The sequence below is a fragment of the Pseudorca crassidens genome, chromosome 15 (genome assembly GCF_039906515.1).
Source record: "Pseudorca crassidens isolate mPseCra1 chromosome 15, mPseCra1.hap1, whole genome shotgun sequence".
NCBI lineage: Eukaryota > Metazoa > Chordata > Mammalia > Artiodactyla > Delphinidae > Pseudorca > Pseudorca crassidens.
The window spans coordinates 21,935,677-21,956,338 of NC_090310.1; the positions used below are offsets into that span (position 1 = coordinate 21,935,677).

Below are 20,662 nucleotides of genomic sequence, written 5' to 3' on the forward strand. Positions count from 1 at the left end.
TTGGAGTTCCCTCTTCATTTTTGGCACCTGGGAATTTCTCTTCCTTTCAAACTCTTATTTTTTTTTTTCAGTTTGTGTCTTTTTTTTTTTTTTTTTAATGAAGAATGTCTATCTATTTAGAGCAAAAGAGGAATCAGTAGTATCTTCGTTCACCATCTTACCAGAAGTCTAAAGCTTCCTCAGAAAGATGCTAATTTCATAATTAACAAAAGCCAGTGGCTTTCTTTCTGAGTCCAGAATTTTAATGTAACCCCTTCTTCTGTGTTGTTATTATTAATACAGTCTTAAATAGCCTGTTCTCTTTCAAAAGCCTTTTTTCTTCCTGATCTCAGGCCTGCTGAAATTTGCTGATGATCTTGGCATGGGAGGTGCCAAAACACAGACCATCTCCCTTGGCCAAGGCCAAGGCCCTATTGCTGCCAAAATGATTAACACTGCCATCAAAGATGGGACCTGGGTGGTCTTACAGAACTGTCATCTGGCCACGAGCTGGATGCCTGCGCTGGAGAAGATCTGTGAGGAGGTGATTGTTCCTGAGAGCACCAATATGGGATTCAGGTGAGATGCTGCCCCACCTCTGAGTCCCTCAGCCCCAACCTCAAGTTCCAGACGTCATGCTAATGGCTGGGAATGCAAAGATGAGCAAGACACAAGGGTATTGTGTAGACACAAGTTCTACCCTTAAAGAAGCTCTCAGTCTAGTAGAAGGCAGACCATAGATGAATAATGTTGATACCATGCAATACCTGCTGTACTTGTTTGAATAAGAATGGAAAAGGGAAGGAAAATTTGGGGAAGACCTGGAGTACCGAAAGATGAATAGGAGTTTTCCAGGAAGGACATTCCAGGCAGAAAGGGCAGCATTTGTAAAAGCAAAGGAAAGACCAAGAAGTTATCCTATGATTCCTGGGTATACACTGTGAGCAATTGTTTTTGGGAGGTGATAGGAGATATGCCTGGGAAGGTAGATTAAATGCCAGCAAATCGGAGTTTTAAAACTTATTTGCCTAAAAACAAAAAAAAATCCACCCGTAGTCTAGGCACTTGATCTATCCTATACTTGTTTAGATCCATGGAATTTTAATCAATACTGGAAACAGCTATTTATTTTCTGTGAACTTTAAAGCCCAGCAAGACTGGGCCTAAGTATTTGCATTCAGAGGATGATGAGATGAAACAGACTTCAAAGCCCCTTTTAACTCAAATGTTCAGTGATTCTTTCATTCTGGGCCAGGGGTCAGCAAACTATGGCCAAATCCAGTCTGCTGCCTGTGTTTGTACAGCTTGCAATCTGAGAATAGCTTTTACATTTTTTATGGTTGAAAAAAATTGAAAGAAGTATACTATTTCATGACATGTGAAAATTATATGAAATTCAAATTTCAGTGTCTATAAGTAAAGTTTTATTGAAATACAGCCATGCTCACTCATATACTGTCTACGACTGCTTTTATGCTTCAAGTAGTTGTGACAGAGACCATATGGCATGCAAAGTCTAAAACATTTACTCTTTGATCCTTCATAGGAAAAGTTTGCCAACTCCTGCTCTAGGCAACAAAGTTTGCCGGTTATTTTTATTTTAGTCATGTCTGCCTGAAAATAGAAAAGCGTTTGGTGTTTATTTACAAAGCCAGATTAGGCCGTAGTTGATTGTATTCACGTAAGACTCATATGAGATTCATGTAAGAGTTTAAGAGGAAATCCATTAATTTCAAGAATTCTATTTGGTTTTGGATGCTGAGTTGACTCATTGGCCATCAGGGACATACTCAATGAAGAAAAATTATTCATGTTGACATTTAAGGTCTTCTGTAATATGATCTTAACCCAAGTCACAAACTCAAGTGCCTATACAACGAGGAATGTAACATAAATGAGTGAAGAGGACTGGGCACAAGAAATATTCCACTTTCCACAGTACAGTAGCTATCACCATGGATGGGCAGCCTCAGTGTTGAATACCGGTAGAGAGTGGTGGGGACTGTGGTGAACTAGAGGCACATGCCCTGTAGAGAAGAGCAGTTACCGCCTACTACCAGCTGTTGCCAAGCAGGAATACAGGCCTCTTGTATCCAGATTTTATGACTATTTTAAAGGAAAGACGGGAATCTAGAACTTTTAAAAGAAAGCCCTAGATTTTTAAAAGTTGGCAACTACTTCAAAAATATGTTACAGCATTGTGTCGGTTTGCATGGTGAGAGTTCAACATCACCCATCTGCAGACTGAAGTCAGGCCACAGGCCCCCAGGTTATGGCCTCTTCCCTCCCCTCTGAGGCCTGTGCCTGGGCCACAGCAGGCTGCCCACTGTAGGCCTTACCACATCCCCAACTTTTCCTCCTCCGTGCAGTTGCTCAGCCTGTGTCCTGTGTCTTTAATGACCTTCCATCCCCAAATCCTCCTGTTGGAAACCTCTCTAATGTCTAGCAAAAAAGAAAAACAAACCCACAAAAATGAAACAAAACAGGATGCCACAGTGTGTATGTAACCTGAGCTTGAGTAAGAAAAACAAATGAATAAAAGCCTGGAAGACAATATGCCAAAATGTTAACCTGTAGATGGTAAAATCATGTATTTTTTTCCTTTCTAAATACTTTTACCTATGTTCCCATTTCTTATGGGCATAGATATACTTTTATTATTTAAGAAAAGAAATCTTCCATATTCTCAAGACCCATTTCTAATGCCATTGACCTCTATGGCAGGGATCAGCAAACTTTTCCTGTGAGGGCCCAGATAGTAAATATTTTAGGTTTTACACGACATGTTGTCAGTTGCAACTGTTCAGCTCTGCTGCTGTGGCATGAAAGCATCCATAAATAATTTGTAAATGAAGAGGTGTGGCCATGTTCCAATAATATTTTATTTACAAAAACAGGCTAAGGCTAGATTTGGCTCCCTGGCAGTAGTTTGCAGACTTCTGCTCTCTCCACCCCGTGGAAATCTCTTCTTCCCATGGACCCCCATGGCCCATTATTTCCCTCCCTCCCTGTGGTCTTGATTTTATAACTCCTTGGCATTCTGTTTGCTTGTCTTTTCTCCCCTCCCCAGCTCCCATTTCCCCTCCTAGCAGCAAGGCTGTGAGTATCTAGAAGCAAGAAACAATTCTTTTCTCATTTCGGCCACTCCTGGAGTGCCGGGTATAGTACTTGACCATAATAGACGCTCAGAAAGTCCAGCAGGGCAGGAACATGGTGTAGTGATTAGGACACAGGGCCTTTGGAGTCAGGGAGCCCTGAGTTCATCTTGGTTCTGCTGCTTCTAAGTGGTGTGTCCTTGAAAACCCCACTTGACTTCTCCATGCCTCTGTTTCCTCACTGGTAAAGGGGATAATAAATCATAGGGTGGCTGTGAGGATTAAAGTAAATGAAGGGACATAAATTAAATTCTTAGCTTGGGGTTCAGCATCTAGTGATGCTTAATAAATGGTAGTTATTATTTTCTGTTACTGTTTTTCAATATAATGTATTGCGTTGCCGTAAATAGTCGGGTCTGTTGTTCTTCCAGACTCTGGTTAACCAGCTATCCATCAGAGAAGTTTCCAGTCAGCCTCCTCCAGAATGGGATTAAGATGACCAATGAGCCCCCCAAAGGGCTCCGGGCCAACCTTTTGCGCTCTTACCTCAGTGACCCCATCTCAGACCCCGTGTTCTTCCAAAGTTGTACAAAAGCAGTGATGTGGCAGAAGCTGTTGTTCGGCCTTTGCTTCTTCCACGCCGTCGTTCAAGAGAGGAGAAATTTCGGAGCCCTAGGTGAGAGGTGGCAGCATACCTGGATTGCCTGGGGGAAAGATCACAGGCAGATACAGGGGTGCGTTCGAGTTTGTACCCAGGGTTGCCAGTAAAATAGGGTCTAAGTATGTTCCACGTGATATTGGGGACATATTTATACTAAATATGATTCGTTGTTTATCTGAAATTAAATATCACTGAGCGTCTCTGTATTTTTATTTAACAAGTCTGGCAGTCCTATAACCAGGTCAATATCAATGTCAGGGAAAGAGGTGATGCTCCAGAATCAGAGGTCCCCTAATTACGGAAGTAATATGATAATGAGAAGAGGGGAGGCCCTTCCCTTTGGTGTATTTGCGTAGCTTGGCTATCATGGCCACTCTCCAGGGAATCGTCACCAGGTGATTTATAACACTTTAGGTTGCTCTCTTTACCTGTGCATAACAATGAAAGAAATACAGCTGGGACATCTGTTTGTGCTTCTCCTTGAAAAAATAAACATACATTTCTTTATTAATGTAACTTATCCATGGCCTAACTTAAGTGACTCAATATTCTTGTTAGAGCAGATCATCTGCTAAATGCAGATCCCATATCACCATGGTTTTAAGGTTGGATTATTTTTCTCTCACCCATGGGCTGAGTCTAATTCTTTTCTTGAAATGACCCACCTGAAGGTATTCTTAGCCATTCTTTCGGGTTACAAAAGGAGGCAGATTGTCCTTTTGGTGATTCTCTCAGAACATCCTCTTTCCTTCTACCTGCCCCAGTTAGCTCCACAGACCACCTGACCCTTCAACTGAGGGTTTCAGAGACTGAGACAGCCAAAGGGGACACTCCCTCTACATCTGCATCTCACACACCACATTCTCCCACCATCATTCTCCCACCCGTGCCAGACCTCCAAACATCCATACAGCAGTTAGGCTTATAGTCAACTGCCCAGTTGTGTTCTCTCTGCCAGAACCGAAGTTTTTGTTATTTTATTACATTTTTAATTTGAATGTGAATGTTTAGGAGGAAATTAAACGTCTCCATTGAGCACAGGTCCTACCATACCCTACTGTCTTACATCCAGCCTGGTTCATACATTTATGTCACTTGTGCAGCCCCACTGGGCATTTACCATTATAACACTTGAAAATACAAGCAGTAGTTTCTTCAAGGCCTGCCATCTAGTTCTCCCATGAGTGGGAGGAGGGGCATTCTCAAAGCTACCTTAGTTCTATTGCCCAATCACAGACAGTGCACTCTGGCTATGCTTTGGTGTTATTTTTGGCGTTCGGTGCATTACCACAGTATTCCAGCCAGGGTGAATAACTCTCATTCCACAAATCCCAGGATGTTAACATCTTCCTTATCAAATGGGGGAGATCCATAAGGAAACTGACTTTAGAATGGATGTTTTCTCAGGCAGGATGTCTCCCACGTTGGCAGTAAAGGTCAAAGCTAATAGTTGGCATGGTGCTTGATAGTCACAGGGCTGGAAGAGGCTCTTGATCCATAATGATGCTTAATTCCACCAGCTCAGTCTCTGAGTGGAAATTAAGAGCTCTCATCCCTGAAGCATCTAATTTATCTCTGCCTCATGCAGGTTGGAATATTCCTTATGAATTCAACGAATCCGACCTGAGGATTAGTATGCAGCAGATCCAGATGTTTCTGAATGACTACAAGGAGGTGCCGTTGGATGCTCTAACCTACCTGACAGGTATTTACGGAAGGAGGCTTTGGCAACCATAAACCTCCATGATTATGCTCCACCTTCCTGCTCCTCTGCTTCCATCTCCATTTGTTTACTTACTCACTCATGCTTTCAACAGACATGGAGCTCTTAATGATGCTGGTCACCATGCTGTATATTGTAAAACAAACAAACCAACAAAAACAAAAAACACACACAGAAAAATCAAGATCAATCCCTCCCTTTAAGGGGTGCACAGTCTACAAAGGGAGGGAAATATAACAAAATAAATAACAGTACAGTGATAAGTTCAGTAAGAGAAACATTTATAAGATAGCACAATGATTAAATTTCAGACATGGGGTGGGGATGATTAGGGAAAACCTCCTGAAGGTGTGAAAGATGGTTTTGAAGGATCAGTAGGAGTTTTACAAGTGGAAGAAGAAAGCGGGGGCAGGCGGTGGGAAAAAGGAAGGAGAGCACTCCCAGCAGAGGTGCCCTGAGGTGAAAATGATACTTGCTGTTTTGTATTAAAGCAATTCATCAGCAATCTTTTATCAGTCGTCCAATATATACTAGTACATAATATGGAAGAATGTAAATATATAAGACTTGGTCACTGCCCTCAAGAAGCACACCATGTAATCCCAGAGATAGGAGATAAACTATAGATGAGCTAAATGAGTGGATTACCATGGCCAAAAGTCAAAATGCAGCTCAATAGAAAAACCTGGGCATCTTCCAGGTCACACACAAGCTCCTCCCTCAACTCTGGATCCTTTCCCCAATCATACGGCAGGCACTTTACCTACATCATTCAGTCTTCACAGCAATCTTATGAGCTTCACTTTAGTGACCCTGTTTTACAACTGACAAGACCGAGGCCTTAGAGCAGTGGTTCTCAACCAAGGGTGATTTTGTCTCCTAGGGGACATCTGGCAAACTGAGGAGACATTTTTTGTTGTCACAGCTAAATGGATGTGCTACTGGGTAGAGGCCAAGGGTGCTGCTAAACGTCCTACAATGCACAGGACAGCCCCCTACAGCACAGGGCTACCCAGTCCAACATGTTAGTCGTGCCAAGATTGAGAAATCCTGCTTTAGAGTGATTGAATTCATTTGTAAAAGGTGACCAAGACCTTAACTCAGCACAGTGTCTCCTAAACCAAAACCCCAGGGGACACACAACATAAGTTCAGTGGATTTTAGTTGGGTGAGAGAACTTTTCCAAAGAAATGACCCATATTCCCATTATTCCAGACCACACAGAAGCACATCCCAGGGCTCCCCTTCAGATCACAGAATGAGTGCATAATTGCCCTGGGATGAGGTCTTAGTATTGGACTGCCTGCAGCTCATAAACCAACCTGCTCCAACTGTGCCAGCTGGCTTGAGGATAGTCACTTTCCAACTGCACCAGTCAGGATAGACTAGTTAGTCTGAGATAACAAGCAGTCCCCAAATCTCAAGGGTGTGAGACATTTCTTGCCCATTCTGCATGTCCAGTGTGAATTGGCAAGGGTGTCTGCTCGTTGTAATTATCTATCAGGGGCGCAGTTGGCAAAGGCTCCACCAAATTTTGATGCCACCATCTCAACATACACTTGTGTGGTCACTGCCACAGGGTAGCACTGACGAGCTGATGCCAGGAGTTAAATGTGCAAGAACTTGTCACCTGGCCCCACCTCACTGCCAGAGGCCCCGGGAGTTATAACCTTCCTATGTACCTGGAAGGAAAGAAGATCAGATAGAGATGATTATTAGAGCTCTGTACTGACCGCAAGGGACAGACTAACCAAAGAGACAGGTCTTATTTGGAGAGTGGTTATCGAATTAGATGGGCCAAAGTCAAATACATTCTTAATCTGGTACCCCCAACCCTGTGGCAGAGCCAATGGAGAATCTAGAAGAGATATAAGGCACATCCTGGCCCCTTTAGGAACTTGTGCTCTTGCTACAAAGAGGAGACATATAAGTAAAGAAATGTACCTTCCTTCATAAACATAAAACCCAGAGCCTATAAGGGTATCCCCTGAAGTAAAATTTGCTGTTGAGAGAGTGGAGGTGGAACCCTGAATCGTGACTCTGTACCTAAGGTTTACCTTCACTGGTAGTCCCTCTTTGGTACTCTCTAGCACTGCCATGCTGACTTCAGGGGGGAACTACTCTCCCTTTAATATTGTAGTTCTAGTGTTGTCATAAACCTCTTTACAGCTGGGACAAACTATAATGTTCCAACTAAACTTTGCTAAAGGCCTGAGAGGTCAACAGAGAGAGATCTAGATGGTCTGGCTTAAGGTCAAATAGTTTTTGCAGGGCTCAGATTACTCAGTAGGTATGAGCTTCCCCTTAGTCTCTTACTTCTTCCTTAATGAGCCACCAGAATGCTCCTCCTAGACATTTAGACCCCTCCAATACCAAGAGAGGCTGAGGCCTCCTCAACTTGAGTCATACTTCCTGTTTCATGTCTGTAGACCTGCTCCTTCCTAGAATGATTAGAATTGGAAATGGGCCCACCCTTCAGGGGAGCCCTTGCATGCAAACACACACGCGCACACACACACACACACACACACACACACACACACACACAGATGCCTTTTCCTTGCACACTAGTGTGTTGTCCCCAGCTTCCAAATACCAGGTGGTACCCACATACTGTGGGACCTGATCCAGCTAGAAAGTGCATCCTGGGTTGGTGAGACGGATTTGATGGCCCCTCAAAAAATTGCCTAATTCTTTTTGTAGAAATCTGCGTGTAGAAACCTGAGTCTCAGAGAATGATGTTGATGATGGGGATGGGGGTAGGAGAGTCATATCCCAAAGAAGTATATATAGGATAATCTTAATTTTCTAAACTATACGTATTTGTAAGAGCTGTAGTTGAATGCTTTCTATACGCTAAGCATTGTACTAAATGCTTTATAAGCGTTGTTAACCACAACGACGTAAGGTAGGTATGCAGTTATCTCTACTTCTAGACAGATGAGAAACTGCTAATAAGTGGCAAAAGTTGGAGCCCAGAAACTGGCTGTAATTGGAGCTCAGTACTGTCTCATGCCAGAGTTCTTGCCCTGAACCACATTTCTATAATGCCTTTCACATTTATGTACACATACACACAAATGTCCAGACAAATGTCTGGAAGATGCCTAAATGTTAACAGTTACCTTTGTTGGAATTATTGGTGATTGTTTTGCTTTTCTTTCAGTTTATCACTATTTTCTAATTTCTAATATGGTGAACATGTATTATTTTTGTGGCAACCATAATACCAAAAAGGCCTGGTCTCATCCCAAGCTGAGCATGGTTTTAGCAACCCTGTGTCTCAGCAGAGCTCCTTGGCTGGAAGAATCCTCTATTTTAGGTTATTGACCAAGTTCATTATGGGCTCAACTCCTTCTTCTGTTGGTTGTCCCCAGGGGAATGTAATTATGGAGGCAGAGTGACAGATGACAAAGACAGAAGGCTCCTGCTATCCCTTCTGTCCACGTTCTACTGTAAGCAAATTGAGCAGGACCATTACTGTCTTGCTCCTGGAGACACTTACTACATCCCTCCTCATGGCTCCTACCAGGTGAGGGGCAGGGGAGGGAGAGGTCCCTCTGTCCCCGCAGAGGGGCTTGGCGGTCTCCATGTGGCTAGGGTTGCAGTGTATCCAAGGAGGGCCCAGGGATAGCTTGGGCTTCCTGGCTCGGGTCCATAAGCTATTTCAAATCTTCCCAAAAGCCTACAAGATACACGTTATTACTGTTTAATGAATGCTGGGCATTTGGTAGACAAGATCTTTCAAAATATGGGGTCCATCTAGGGAGAAGGGGCAGGGATGTTTAAGATGAAGCCTTGGTAGTGAACAGGATGGAAATTGCTACTTGAAATCAAAGGTTCAGAAGGTGGCAAAGGGAGGGACAGAAAAACTGGATGGGAGAATGATAAAAGGAAGAAGAAGACAAGAAATCTGAAGGAAGAATGAAAAGGGCTTACTTTCATCGAGTACCTGTTAATGTGCCGAAGCCTTATTCCTTCATAACCTCATTTATTTTCCCACTTACAGATAAGGAAACTGGGCTTTCAGGTGACTAGCTCAAGGTTACACAGTTGGTTTAAGATGGAGCTAGGATCCAAATCCTGTTCTGCCTGAATCCAAACCCAGTTTTTGTCTCCAAAGCTAAGACTGCTGGGGGAGCAGGGAGGAAGCCAGCAGAGGTGGGAGGGGAGATACTCAGTCCATCTACCTTCATACTCATACTCACTCCTCCGAAACCTGCATGAGGGAAAGCTTGGGATGTCTTGGCCCCGGCGGTGTGTGCGTGTGTGTGTCTATGGCCTGTGCTACCGAAAGAGTGTGATTCCTGCATGGGTCTGCTCTGGCAAAACCTTGGGTGATCTGTGGGACCCCAAGGAACCTGAACTTATGTCAACTGAAGATTTCCTTTCCAGTCCTATATTGAATATCTCAGGAACCTCCCTATCACCGCCCACCCAGAAGTGTTTGGCCTGCACGAGAATGCCGATATCACCAAAGACAACCAGGAAACCAGCCAGCTGTTTCAAGGGGTGCTGCTGACCCTCCCTAGGCAGTCAGGAGGGAGTGGCAAGTCCCCTCAGGTAACCAGGCTTGAATTCAATTTCCCAGGCAATTTTTCATCTAGTGGGCGTGCAGGATTGTGGCTGATGACCAAGGAGGCAGAAAAGTGGAGGCTTGGCAGACCCCTGAGGGAGAATGTGGGTGCTCTGGTCTTACTGCTGAGGTCTTTAAATACTGAGCTGGAAGAGCACCGGTGTTTCTAAAATGTCAGCTATTCCTATATAACCTTCATGATTCATTGCTGTATCCACATATCATCTGTATTCCATTTACATAATACTTAAAACTAAATCTCTTTTGCTTAAAAACATTTATTTAAAAAACTGCACATCAGGACCATAAGTGGAAACCCAGTACCATTACCGTAATGTCGTGACAGCCACAAAAAGCAAACAAAGGCTAAACATTATTAGGTTCTTCCAGATGCTGCTGCTGCTGTCTTTCTGGCTCCTTGGGAAAAGGGGAGGGTCAGCAAGTGTTCCAGAGCAGTGTCAGCCCTGACCTGAGACCTTCTCCTTGAAGGGAATGAAAGGAAAAAGGTGGCCAGAACTTGACAGGAGAGTGACTTTCCCATCATGTGACTCAACGTTATTTGCTCTATGTCCTGGAAACACCTGGAATCATTTTGGGTATCTTTTGTGATCATTCCACACATTGTGAAGGACTGATCCTGTCTACCCTCCTTGGTCTACAGATGAGGGCAAAACAAACCCTGCAAGGAGTGACCCACTTCAGGGCATTCAGAAACAGAGGCAGTGCCAGGCCCAGAACCACATCTCCTGACTCCACCCTGATCTCTCCTTTCCTTCTCTTCCCTTCTCCAGCTTCTGAGCTACTCCATGTTCAACCCTGCTCAGCTGTGGACTTTGCATACAGTTGGCCTTGCATATCCACAGGTTCTGCATCCTTGAATTCGACCAAAGATTGAAATATTCAGAAAAAAAAAATTCCAGAAATTTCCAAAAGGCAAAACTTGCATTCACCCCACTTCAGCAATTATTAAAAAGCATTTACATTGTACTTACAATTATTTACATAGCATTTACATTGTAGTAGGTATTATGAGTAATCTAGAAATGATTTAAAGTATGGGGGGGAGGGGTGATGTGTGTTGGTTCTATGCAAATACTACACCATTTTCTATTAGGGACTTGACCATCTGTGGAGTTTGGTCTTGCAGCCAATCCCTAGTGGATACCAAGGGATGATTGTATTTGGTTTCTCAATTTGGTTCATAGTACCATAAGTGGTAATATGTGTGAAGATAAAGCAGCCTGGTTTGTGTGTCTCAGCTTAGGGATGGAAATTCCCCTCACAGTGGGAAGAGGGAAAGAAGTGTACATTCCAGCCTCCTCGAGCCAAAGGACGGCAGAGCTGTGTTTCTCTCCCACACCTCCTCTTCCTACTCTTCCTCTAGGCCTGTCCCCTCCCTACTTGGCTAAACTCACTGCCATGGGCTATTCTTAATGCTGAGGAATGGCCTACTGCCTTCCCAGGTGTCCATGTCACTGGGACAGAGCAAAGTCTCACCTGCACCTGGAGCTGGTCCTAAGGGGCTGGCTATGAGAGCCTTGGGAGATTGTCTCCCAGGGGTGACCTTGAAGATTTGAGCAGTTCTGCAGGGTTCAGCACTGCCCTGAGTCTACGTGGCTGGCTGAGCACGAATTCCCCACCTGGCCCTCAGGCCCTTGCTCAGGACTTTCATTGTTCAGCTTAGAGGTGATGTCCTCCCTAAGGCTGGGGGCAGGGGTGGGGGTTGGGAGTGGGTGGGATGGGTATCCTCCTTTCCCTCAGGGCAGAATTGGCTTCTGTAGGAGAGTTCCCAGAAAGGTCCTGTAGACTGTGCTTAAAAAGACAAAGGCTCACTGCTTCATGTTTAACTGGACAAAGCCACAGCCCGCTGGCCTTGTGTCTCATTCACCTCTCTAATGCTTACACTTTAAGGAAGTGGTTGAGGAGCTGGCCCAGGACCTACTCTCCAAGCTTCCCAATGACTTTGACTTGGAGTTGGTCGTGAAGTCGTACCCTGTGGTCTATGGTGAATCTATGAACACTGTCCTAAGGCAAGAGCTCATCAGATTCAACAGGTGGGCTGTATGGTCTTACTTGGATCCTGGGAGTTGGTGTGAGGGGTAGAATCTAATGGGCAGTAACTAGAATGGACACTTGATAAGGGTTGCTGTGCAGAGTTGGTTTGCCCTACCTTGTAGGAAGGGCTGTAAATAGGGCCATCCCAGCATGTGTTGGCCCAGGGTTAAATCAGTTCCTTCTATTCATTCTCTCTCGTTCATGCATATGACATCTGTAAACTGGGGTGAAAACCAATACCGAGCACAGGCTAATAGTAAAAGTAATCATTAAAGCCACTTTTATTGAGCCTTTAGTGCTAGAAATGGCTCCAAGCACCATTCATGCCTTTGCATTCAAACCACACCATAGTCTTTAAAAATATGCACCGTTAGTAATCCCTCTACCACTGTTTTACAAATGAGAAAACTGAGACAGAAGGGCTAAGTAACTTGCTCAAGGTCACACAGTCATTCAGTGGCAGAACTGAGTTTGAATCCAGGCTCTCTGATTCCAGAGCCCATGCACTTAGCCAGTATGTGAAATCAGGGTAAACTTAGAAAGGGGTGAGGAACAGTTCATCCCATTGCCGCTACTACAGGGGTAAGGAAGGGCTATTATAAGATGGCCATGGGGCTAAGGGTCTCCGGCCTTCTATTCTAGTCCCTCCTCACTTCTCCTCCAGGTACTAGAGCATAGAGCCCAGTGGGATCACCTTGATCTGATTTCTAGATAGTCAAAACCGAAAGAGTTCCCAAACACCATCTAGGCCAGATGAGGAAATTCATCACTTCTGCCTCCACGTCAAGGTTCTTGCTGCTCCAAATACTCTTCAGTGCTGCTCTCTCCATTTTGCTTCATTGGTCATTGCTCGGTTTTAGGGACAGCCCTGATGCCGAAAGACCGGTGACTTGAAGAATGTCAACTAAGAATTTGTTGACTCCCTTAGTCTTAGGGTTACTCCCTATAGTCAGTAGGCATTTGGCTGTGTGGATGACCAAGCCAAGTATGGCGTGTGAGTCAAGGATGCTGACTACTTGAGTCAGATACCTTGGGATGATGGGTTGTAGTCCTCGTTCATCCAGACACCAGGCCAATGGCTTTCCTCCTCTGCCACTCATTCTCTGCCAAGGTCACTGGAGCTCTTGGTGGTTACAGGGGCCTTCACTAGCCTTTACCACTGGCCATTGTGATAGAAGAGAAGAGGGTAACAGCAATCTTATATTCCAGTGATGCTCAGGGTTAACTACTTGGGGCAATATTGTAACGTACTTCCCCACTACCTTTTTTTTGCCTATTCACCCAGTGGTATGAGAAGCCCAAAATGACAGTTCAGCTTCCAATTCAGGGGAACCGTTATTGTGTCTTCTAGAGCAAATATTCCTTCCTTGAGTACTAAAAATCTTGAAACTAGCAGAGCTCATAGTTTCAAGAATAGAAAGAAACCTTTTCCCAGTAGGTTTCAGGTATGATAGAGGTCTGTGGTATAATCCGCAGAGGGTAGCTTTGCTCTTGACTCCTCAGCCAAGCACATACACCAATAACACGCTTGAACCTTAAATTCCTCTTAATAGAAATGTTTAGTGGTTACACATCCAGGAATCCCTTTCTTGCGTTTGAGCCTTCTCATGTCCATTTGGCTGGGATTCCATAAGTCTTTGGACATGACAAGCTCTCTCTGGTAGCAGAGTTTTTGGCACTCTCAGCTGAATTCCCTCTGGACTTGATGAGGCCTCATAACAGAGGCCAGAGAGAGAGACAGGTGATCTTGGCATCTCTCAGGCTGCCCTTCAGCTGCCTTTTCTCAGGTATGCATGCACCTCATAGTCTATAAAAAGAACAACTATAGATCAGAAGCCTTAAAACTGCATTACCCTTTGACCCAGAAATTCTACTTTTAGTAAGAATATCATTATAAATTTCCGCAGTGATTAATATAGATGGATGTTCCTAGTAATGTTGTTTACAGTGACAACAATCTGGAAATAATATGTTTCAGTGATAGAGGAACAGTTAAATTAAATGGAACACCTTGCAGTCATTAAAAAGGACGATTTTAATTTGGTCTCTATTGAATTGGAAAGATGTTCCTTATATGCTAAGAGAGAAAAACAAATTACAAAAAACACATATATAGTATGATCCCATTAAAAAATAATTTGTGTTTACATATAGAAAAATCTAGAAAGATATACATCAAAGTTATCTTTAGGTGGTGAGATAATGGGTGATTTAATTTTTTCTCATCTTTACAATTCTTCTATCATGAATGTATATTATCTGACTTTTTAAAGGGAGGAAAAGTAAAAGGAGACTTGGAGTCAGTGTACTTGGGGTAGAATGAGGTCACTGGAGAGCCAGGCTGAGTCTGCTCCTTTGTTCTTGCAGATTGACCAAAGTGGTTCGCATAAGCCTCATCGACCTTGGCCGAGCAATTAAAGGGCAGGTTTTGATGTCCTCAGAGCTGGAGGATGTATTCAGTAGCATGCTTGTGGGTAAAGTGCCGGCCATGTGGATGGCCAAGTCCTACCCATCACTGAAGCCCCTGGGAGGCTACGTGGCTGACCTGCTAGCCCGCTTGGCCTTCTTCCAGGTACCTTGGAGTCAGGGTAACTGGGCACCTGGCATTCTCATTCAGGTGGAGAGGACGTTCTGAAATGATGGATTAGAGGCAGAGGGAGTAGGGTAGTCTCACAGCATCCTGGACTGAGCACCTACTGGAAACAGTCTTACCAGGGTTGAGGGCAGGAGGGAGACTTTTCAAAGTCCTTGAAAAGATTATAGCCTCTAGAGGCAGGAGTGGGAACCAGAATAAATGTCACAAACTGGTGTCTCATGGGCCACAGCTCACGGGCTAGTAGATAGATTTGGTTTGGCTGCTTGGTTATTTAAAAATTTGAGCTAGCATATGAACACTGGATTGTTACATATCAAAATACAGATGTTTGTCCTGCAAAAACAGGAAGACCTGAAACGATGGACCTGCATTCCTGCATGGCAACTATTGCTGGAGATGAGTGGCTGTGGCTCAGCTTAGACAAGGCACACACTCTCCACTGCTACAGTCCCTACCACGCTCTACCGTATCCCTGACACCCGCCTGCACCCGCGCTTTTCTTAAAGTAGAGATATATTTCATTGTACTTTTGTTTCAAAGGGGGAAAATATAAGCTAAACTGAGAGGGCTGCCTGTTTCAAGAAAGATGAGAAAAAGCCTATTTCTTTATGGGACTTGTTGTATCACCTGCCTTTGAACAATCTTTGTTGTGTTGTTGACTTTGCATTTTTATGTCTGTGGCTCTCCAGGAATGGATTGACAACGGGCCTCCTGTGGTCTTTTGGATCTCTGGATTCTACTTTACACAGTCTTTTTTGACAGGCGTCTCTCAGAATTACGCTCGGAAATACGCCATCCCCATTGACCACATCGGATTTGAGTTTGAGGTAAGAGGCGTCTTGGGTTAGATCAACTCAAAGGGCCAACCAGAGAAAGCAGTGCTGTCCCTTTCCTTGAGTCCAAACATTTGGATCTGTTAAGGCTCAACTACTTCCGAGATGGTACAAATGAAGTATTTAGCATGACTTAAAGTAGCTCCAAAAGTTATTCCCAACAGAATCAGAGGATTCCTAAGGCTTTGTCTCTGTGTGTATAAAAAGGAATCTTTCCAGAGGAAAATTCTGCCACAGTTGTACCGAGAAAAATGAAAGCACCTTCCACATTGTTTATTCAACATGATGGACTCTTCATTTGGAAGGATGTTAATGGTCTTGTGTAGTGCTTTGCTTAGAGTCAAAGGAATGGCCAATAGTCAAGTATCACCCAGTCCATATTTGGAGAGAAAGTAGTAAGATGGACTGTTATAGAGCACTGTAGAATTTTAAATGCTATAGAAAGATCCTTTGAAATCATCTAGTCCGGAGGTCACAAACTGATTGCCCTAGGTCTTTATTTAGTTTATAAATGAACTTACCTTGATTGGCCTTTGAAGACAATGCTAAGCCAAAATTAATGCAATAAGAAAGCAAAGTAACGGGAATAAACCCTGGAAAAAAGATAAAACTATCTTTTTTTGATGTTGAAATGATTGTATACCTAGAAATCCTAAAAACACACCTATCAGAATTAATAGAATTTGTAAGATGACTGGATACTGGTTAAATATACAAAAATCCTTTTCCTATTCTAGCAATAAATACTTAGAAATGGGAAAAAACATTCCATTAACAATAACAAAAAGATTAGAATTTGAATGATTTTAAATGGAGCTCGTGCTCTCTGCGTCACCATAATCCCCTCCACCCCGCTATTCTCCAACACCTAGACCATTTTCTGCATTTACCAGAAGAAATTTATCACCTCTCAATCTAAACAGTTGTATGCTGGAGCTGGCTCATACTAACTCACCAGAACCTGTTAAAGCTGGTGGTTAAACAATTGATAGGCTGAAATTGACCATGGTGGGAGTCTTTACACCACAGAAATTGACAGCAACTACAAATCAAGGTTTCACTTCTCCTGCTAGAGAACTGTTTTACCAACATGCATCTGAACCTAACCCCTCACTACAGATCGAGGTTCAGAAAGGGGAAAGATTGTGCAAGGCCACTAAGCTAGGTAACAGTTAATGTGGCCTCCTGGCTCTTACTTTAGTGCATTCTCTGTGCCTGCCATATATAAGGGCAGCATGCTAACTAGAAATCAGACCTGGCCCATGTAGCAGGCAGGAATATTATCAGAGAAGCCCCAGTGTCCTGGGAAATGCATCCTGGGAAAGGCAGACAGTAAAGCCAGTTTGTACTTTTTCAATCTCTTAATGCTGCCTCATTTAGGAAAATGGCAGATAATGGAACTCACAGCTTCCTGTCTTCCAGGTAACCACACAAGAAACAGTCATGGAGGATAACCCAGAAGATGGGGCCTACATAAAAGGACTCTTCTTAGAAGGCGCCCGTTGGGATAGGGAAACGATGCAGATCGGGGAGTCTCTCCCCAGAATCCTCTATGACCCATTGCCCATTATTTGGCTGAAACCTGGGGAAAATGCAATGTTTCTGCATCAGAACATTTATGTGTGTCCAGTCTACAAAACAAGTGCCCGAAGAGGTATCCTCTCCACCACAGGCCACTCCACCAACTATGTCCTATCCATTGAACTCCCAACCGACAGGCCCCAGAAGCACTGGGTAAACCGAGGAGTAGCCTCACTGTGCCAGCTAGATAACTGATGGCATCTGTCTCAACAGAGAAAATAAAAGGAACTTCATTCTTTTTTTTTTTTTTTTTTTAAAGAAGGTGTTGGGGGTAGAAGTTTAGTACTTTATTTATTTATTTTTGCTGTGTTGGGTCTTCGTTTCTGCGCGAGGGCTTTCTCTAGTTGTGGCAAGCGGGGGCCAGTCTTCATTGCGTTGCGCGGGCCTCTCACTATCGCGGCCTCTCTTGTTGCGGAGCACAGGCTCCAGACGCGCAGGCTCAGTAGTTGTGGCTCACGGGCCTAGTTGCTCCGCGGCATGTGGGATCCTCCCAGACCAGGGCTTGAACCCGTGTCCCCTGCATTAGCAGGCAGATTCTCAACCACTGCGCCACCAGGGAAGCCCAGGAACTTCATTCTTGACTGAAATCTAGCTTTCCTTTCTTGATAGTCACATGGGCTGATGACGATGATGATGATAACCGTTATTAATGGAGCACTTGCTATGAGCCAGCTATTTTAGAGCATTCCTATAAAGTGGGTTATTATCCTTATTTTATGGCTGCAGAAACCATGATATAGAGAAAGCAATATTTTCCAAATCAGATAGCTACGAAAATAGTGGAGCCTAGATTTGAACATAGGCAGTGGGACTCTTCAACCTAGACCTTTAGTCATGTGGCTAAGCTGCCTGGTGGGTTTTTTGGGTTTTTTTTTCCTATTATTTTGCTGTAACTGTCACTGATCTTTAAGTGCTTCTCTCCTAGTCTATTCACATGGGCTAACATTAGGGCTTCTCATAGGTTGAAAGATGCTTGGCCCACTTTTACTTTTTAAAGGCTCTTGATATATTTAAAATGTACTTCTCACAACAATCTTATGCGGTATTATCGTTATCTCCATTTCAGTGATGCAGAGATGGAGGCTTAGAAAAGTAACTAGCTCAATTTTACAGCTAGCCAGTGGCAGAACTGGGACCCCAATTCTTCTCCACTAGCCTACACAGGTGGGCAGAAATTTCAGGAAGAAAGGAGACGCAAGAGAACCATTATTTGTTGCTTGCCATGGTTTGTCCCTGGGCCTTTAGATATCTTGCTTGTACCTATGTTGGATATGATTGTCTCCCCCTCTAGAGGTTCAAGGAGACTAACTTGCTTACAATTATCCAGCTCTTTCACATTGAAAAGCCAGGTTTTGAGCCAAGGTCTGTCTGGCTCTAGAACCTGTGCAGTTTTCACTGCTTCACGCTGCCTCCTTGCTGAGGACTTCGCTATATTGTGATGTAGAATCTTAGAAGAGATGCGTAGTTCCAACAACCATGTCCAAGAAATTTCTAGTTTATCACTGTTTCTCCCCAGGGCCAGCTGGAAGAGAATCCTGAGGGAGATAAAAATCAAATTCTTGATATATCCTCAACCAACTCTCTCTTGTGGCTCTTTGGCTCTAAATGGCTACTTCTAGGGCATTCCCTTGATCAGTCCATAGATGAGCAAAGACATAAGGCTTTTTGGGAATCTCAATGTGTCTGGCCTGGCTTCCCTGCCTCTTCACTAGAAGAAATGTCCTGACTTGGGGTCTTTGATTTTTCTTAAATGAAGCTTCTGAGAACCACATAAACATATTCCAGAAAACTTGTTTCTTCATGGGAATGTGGAGCCAATCAAATTCTGATTGAGGACTCTGAATTCTGAGACCAGCAAATCATCTAATTGATCCTAAGTGCAAAAGGGGAGTTCTCCAAATCTTGCCTGGGGCCGATAAAGAGACAGTGAGGTGGAGCCACTCTCTTCCAGCTCCAAGTAGGTAGCTTAAAAGCTGTTTCTCGAAGAAACATAACTTTTTCCAATAGAGGAAAGACAATCAGAATTAATAGATAGCTGGAACTGCCTTATTCTCTATTATTCCAAATAGATTGCTAAGCCATGTGAGATGGAAAGACGGTCAGGATCCCAAATCCCTGAATCTTCGACTGGCTAGGTAAGTCAGATTGTAAGCTATGAGGCAGTGAGAAGGTTGCTAAGAGAACTGAATTTCTCTTACAGTTATCTAACTCCACCTTCAGCGGCAAAAGCTGAGGGAGGCAGGGACTGTTTCGTTCCTCAGGGGTCAAGGGACAGGATGTTCTTGTACGATGAATTAAATTTTTGTAACTTAAAAAATTTCCCTCAATTCAAAAGATTCCCCTAAATTTAAGGTCATTTTCTGTTGGGGTCCATGTGTTAATTAATGTCTCTCCCCCTCACCCCCAGGAGAGAGCAGTAGGTTCTTCAGGAGTCCTGGTGAATTAGAGGCTGGGGCCCTGGGGCAGAGATGGCCAGAGATCAGCTCCGTGAGAAGCTGTAGGCCCTGCCTATAAATACCTCAGCAGATGACATCAGACAAACCTTGTCGCCAAGCTAGTCCTTGCTCTTTAAAAATCTAGCTGTTGAGTAAATAGTTTTCAGTCCTTGTCAGCATTGGAAGAAAACTTCATTGAAAGAGGGGATGTAGGGGATACCTTTAAAAGACCAAAGAAGGAGATTTTATAGGGTTGGAGAGAAAATGAAAAGAAAAAATTATAAACAAATAGGTTTCATGGACAGTTTGGCAGGAAATTATGTTTCTGTGTAATAGAATATGCATCTTTGCGAAGGAGGCTAGGCATATAAAATTCACATTTAGGGAAGATTCCTGGCACACAGAAGGTACTTAGAGGTTAGCTAGCATTAGATGGACTTCCATTTTGGAAGAGTCTGGGTAGGAAGGATGGTTTCTAACCCCTACAGCGTAAAACAAAAATTGCATATTCAAAATCACCTTGAATTACTTAGAAAGGGACAATGATGGAGCCAGCAAGTCATGTTTCACTCAGTTCAGCACAGCCAGTTTTTCCTCCAATGTAAGAACAGGTCAGTGTTTCATTGACCACCAGATAGATAAAGCAGTTGGCTTGAGTTCACAGGCCTTATATTGCTTTAGAAATACTTACCTTTAAACATCAGAACCACCTCTTGGTAGGGAAATGCTTCCACAATGAGATCAGATAGGAGAGTGACTGATGGAATAGCAGACTGATGTCTCCTAATTGAAGCGAGGCTGGGGTATGTGCTCACCGAATGGCCATGGAGGGGCCGACATGCCTGCCAGCACATGTACATTTCTCTCTCTCCATCAAAGGCCTATAGCTGCATTTGTGTTAAATATGTACATGCTATATCTCTACTGACACAGTATGATATTTGCTCTCCATGTCACTGCCAAACCCTGTAATACTTACTTATCCTGAGCATGAAAAGGTATGTTCCTGCTCACAGGAACGGGCTTTGAAATTGAAATATACATATTTTAAATTAGAGAATCTGTGTGAATCCTAAATCTAGGTATGGGCAGGAAGTTATCAGCTGCTGCTTTTGAGGATCACAAGGC

General features: G+C 43.6%; 1 protein-coding gene across 4 annotated transcripts in view; it reads left to right on the forward strand.

Moving 5' to 3' along the window:
- DNAH3 (dynein axonemal heavy chain 3) overlaps window positions 1-17,337 on the forward strand; it is a 194,658-nt gene extending 177,321 nt beyond the window's left edge. For 3 of the 4 annotated variants that reach the window (XM_067706433.1, XM_067706435.1, XM_067706434.1), the window contains 9 exons: window positions 333-558; window positions 3,506-3,750; window positions 5,324-5,440; window positions 8,836-8,990; window positions 9,854-10,021; window positions 11,946-12,088; window positions 14,457-14,661; window positions 15,375-15,512; window positions 16,941-17,337. In XM_067706433.1, coding sequence (XP_067562534.1) covers window positions 333-558; window positions 3,506-3,750; window positions 5,324-5,440; window positions 8,836-8,990; window positions 9,854-10,021; window positions 11,946-12,088; window positions 14,457-14,661; window positions 15,375-15,512; window positions 16,941-17,294 — 1,751 coding nt within the window. In that variant the 3' untranslated portion in view covers window positions 17,295-17,337. Of the gene's footprint in view, window positions 1-332; window positions 559-3,505; window positions 3,751-5,323; window positions 5,441-8,835; window positions 8,991-9,853; window positions 10,022-11,945; window positions 12,089-14,456; window positions 14,662-15,374; window positions 15,513-16,940 lie in introns of those variants that run through there. The other variant, XM_067706436.1, reaches the window with a different exon arrangement.
- The last annotated feature ends 3,325 nt before the right edge of the window (window positions 17,338-20,662 follow it).